This window comes from Crocuta crocuta, unplaced genomic scaffold, assembly GCF_008692635.1.
Source record: "Crocuta crocuta isolate KB4526 unplaced genomic scaffold, BGI_CrCroc_1.0 scaffold139, whole genome shotgun sequence".
Classification (NCBI taxonomy): domain Eukaryota; kingdom Metazoa; phylum Chordata; class Mammalia; order Carnivora; family Hyaenidae; genus Crocuta; species Crocuta crocuta.
This window is the reverse complement of record NW_027533258.1, coordinates 5616145-5619204: the sequence shown is the minus strand read 5'-3', so window position 1 is coordinate 5619204 and position 3060 is coordinate 5616145. Positions and strand designations below refer to the sequence as shown.

At 65.0% G+C, this 3060-nt stretch overlaps 1 protein-coding gene across 1 annotated transcript in view; it reads right to left on the bottom strand.

Moving 5' to 3' along the window:
• Window positions 1-3060, bottom strand: part of ELAC2 (elaC ribonuclease Z 2) — a 37997-nt gene that overhangs the window by 9000 nt on the left and 25937 nt on the right. The window contains 5 exon segments of the mRNA XM_077746714.1: window positions 5-53; window positions 665-760; window positions 1703-1815; window positions 2259-2327; window positions 2330-2401. Of these exon segments, the coding sequence (XP_077602840.1) occupies window positions 5-53; window positions 665-760; window positions 1703-1815; window positions 2259-2327; window positions 2330-2401 (399 nt within the window).

Genomic DNA, 3060 nt, shown 5'->3' with positions numbered 1-3060 from the left:
GCACGGACGCGCAGCTCTCGTTCAGGACCAGGTGCTGGGTGGCGGGCCCGAACCTAAGGCAGAGACGGCGTGTTCATGCGCCCGGCAGGGGGGACCCCGCGCGGGGGCAGCAGCGCACGTGTAGCTGGAGGGGCTCAGGGAGGGCGGGTCACGCTGCTCTGCTCCGAGTCCAGAGAGCACGGAGCTAGGCCGTCGGCGCGTGCACGGGCTGGGAAACAGTGGAGTTCGGGGCAGGTGACAAGCCATCAAGGAAAGCGGACCACACGGGTCAGGGCTCCGGTCTTCCAGGCACGGGGGCGACGGCGAACCGGCGATCGGGGAAGGACCAGAGGGACCGCCTGGAAGGATGGGGACCTGGAACCCCAGCACGTCACCATGCGCTCCGAGTCCGGCTTGGACACCACCTGCTCCGGTCCCTCCGGTGCTGAGATTGGCCGCCAGGGGGCGCCCTCTCCGCTCGGCCCCGAGCGCGGCCAGGAGCCCTGCGCTGCTCTCTTCTGAGGGCCTCACCCCGGAGGACACGGAGCCCAAGCGGGATGTGCGCGCACGGCGCCCCCTGGCGGCAGCTTTTCCCCATGGGCGCAGGCTCTGCTGGGGCAGGGCGGGGCAGGGCGGGGCAGGGGGGGACACAGCGGACGCAGGGGACAGGGGCGGAGCGTCCTACCTCTCCATCCACTCCTGGTACCGGGGGTCGGCCAGCACGCGCTCCGGGGCCATGTGAACCACCAGCGCCACGGGGGCCTCCGCGTTCCCTTGGTGCCTGGGGGGAGGGCAGGGTGGCGTCTGGCCCTGGGCAGGGACATGTCCGCACGCGGGGCCGTGGCCAGGGAGGGGCGGCGCGCTTGCCCTGGGGCTGTGCGTGAGCTCCTAGGAGCTCTGCCGCCCACGGCGGGATAAAACACGAAGCCAGCGCCACCCAAGTGCCCAGATTCGCCCACGGAGGGAGCGGGCCTCGGAGGGGCTGCTGCGGCTGCCCGCAGCGACGGCGGCCCCAAAGGCCCATTGTGACGGGCACCCCAAAACTACTAAGCGAAGCACGTAAATCAGAATCAGGAGAACTACAGGCAGAACACGGGGACGTGAAAGCACAGGCCGGGGGTTCACAGCTCCCCGGGATTGATGCCGGCCTGCAAACGGGTCCCCTCTTCTGCACGACGGGAGAGCGCGGAGCCCCCGCCATCAGAGTATCAGAACACACGTGTCCCAGGCTGAGCGCCGGTCCCTTAACACAGACCTTGACCACGCCTGTCACACCCCTGTCAGACCCGCCTCAACAGGTCCGATGCAGCCGAGCGAACAGAGCAAACAATTAGGTAAAAATAGTCCAGGGGCGCCTGCGGAGGCTCCCTCACACTTCTGACTCTTGATCTCAGCTCAGGTCCGTGGGACGGAGCCCTGCAAAGGGCTCTGTGCCCACAGCGCGGAGCCTGCCTGGGATGCTCTCTCCCTCTTCTCTGCCCCTCCCTACACACGCTTCTCTCACTCAAAATAAACAAGCTTAAAAAAAATTCTAGAATCTGTCCTGGACTTAGCACTCTAAGCACCCGCTGATCTCGTCTGCAAGGGCTCTGGGCTTTGCAGTCACCTCTAAGTTCACTTCCGCACCCGTGTGCTGCCCACAGCCCGCCGCCCAGCAGTGCCAGGCCAGCCCCGCCCGCGGGGTGCGGCAGACACCCTCCTCCGCCCCGAAGGCCCCCCTCACCTCTGCAGGGTGGCGTTCTCACACACGGGCTCGATGAACCCTTCGTCCGGACACTCCAGCACAAGGAAAGCAACACCCGGATCTGGGGGAGTACAGATCTCTTCAGGCGAAATCTGCAAAACAGCAAGGCGGTGACTCTCCCGGGGCAGAGGCCCGGCGCAGCGAGCGTGCGGGAAGCTGCCCACATCAGAGTCCCCATGGGGCACCCACAGAGCAGTGGGAGGGGCACCACCGCCCCCTTCCTGCTCGTGATGCCTCTATGCAGGCAGGCAGCACACCCGCAGGGGGCGCAAGTCTGGAGACGCTGGAGAAAACACCCTTGTTAAGAGCACGGTGGCCTTTGGGCTGCGTGCTCCATGTCCAGCTTCAGGGGGTCCGTCGTATGTCCAGCAAGGGAAAGCACCCTTCTGACGAGGAAGAGGACCCCCGACCCTAAGTAGACACTCAGCGTCTACACCCAAACGCAGCCAGCGTGGACACGCTTCCCTCAAAGTGAGCGGTGTCTGCGGGGCCCCGGCGGGAACGGTGGACACGTCCCAGAAACGGGGTGCCTCACCTCCCTGCCCTCGTAAGTGACGCTCCTCCCATCCTTGACGGCGGCGANGCCCGCCCCCACAGCCCCCCACACGCCCCCACTCACCCCAGGAGGCCCAGCTCCTTGGCTTTGAGCACCAGGAAGTTTCCTTTCTTCTTGTGCAGCTGCCACGGACAGACAGACCACAGATGTCAGCTCAGTGAGGGAGGGCGCTGGGCTGTAAGCACTTTTCTTGGGTTTTAACCACCTTTCTGGTTTTACACCTTTTTAAATGTGTGTGTGTGTGTGTGTGTGTGTGTGTGTGTGTTAAGGTTTATTTTTGAGAGGGGGAGAGAGTGTGAACAGAGGAGGGACAGAGAGGGAGACACGGAATCCGAAGCATCTCCAGGATGAGCTGCCAGCACAGAGCCCCCAACGCGGGGCCTGAACCCACGAACTACAAGATCATGACCTGAGCCCAAGTCAGACGCTTAACCGCCGGAGCCGCCCAGGCGCCCCGGATTTTCTCTTTAATGTCGGTTTCTTTCTCACCACTCAACACCACAACACTCAGGTCCGGTTATGCTTTGAGAGCAAGTACACTGTGTCCCCCAGACCTGAACGGGCTGCAGGGCGGAAGCTGCAGGTAACCGGCCCCGCGGGCGTGTGGCAGGCAAACCCCGCCTCTACTCCAGGCTGCCTTCCGCCCACGAGGCGTGTGCCCACCTGAGGACCTGGAGTGCCTGGCAGACGGCGGGGAAGCGGACTCGACCCCACGAGGCCCCGCGCTGGCAAACGGCGGTCTGGGGGCCACGCTGTCCTGGCAGAGGACGGACCGGGCCCC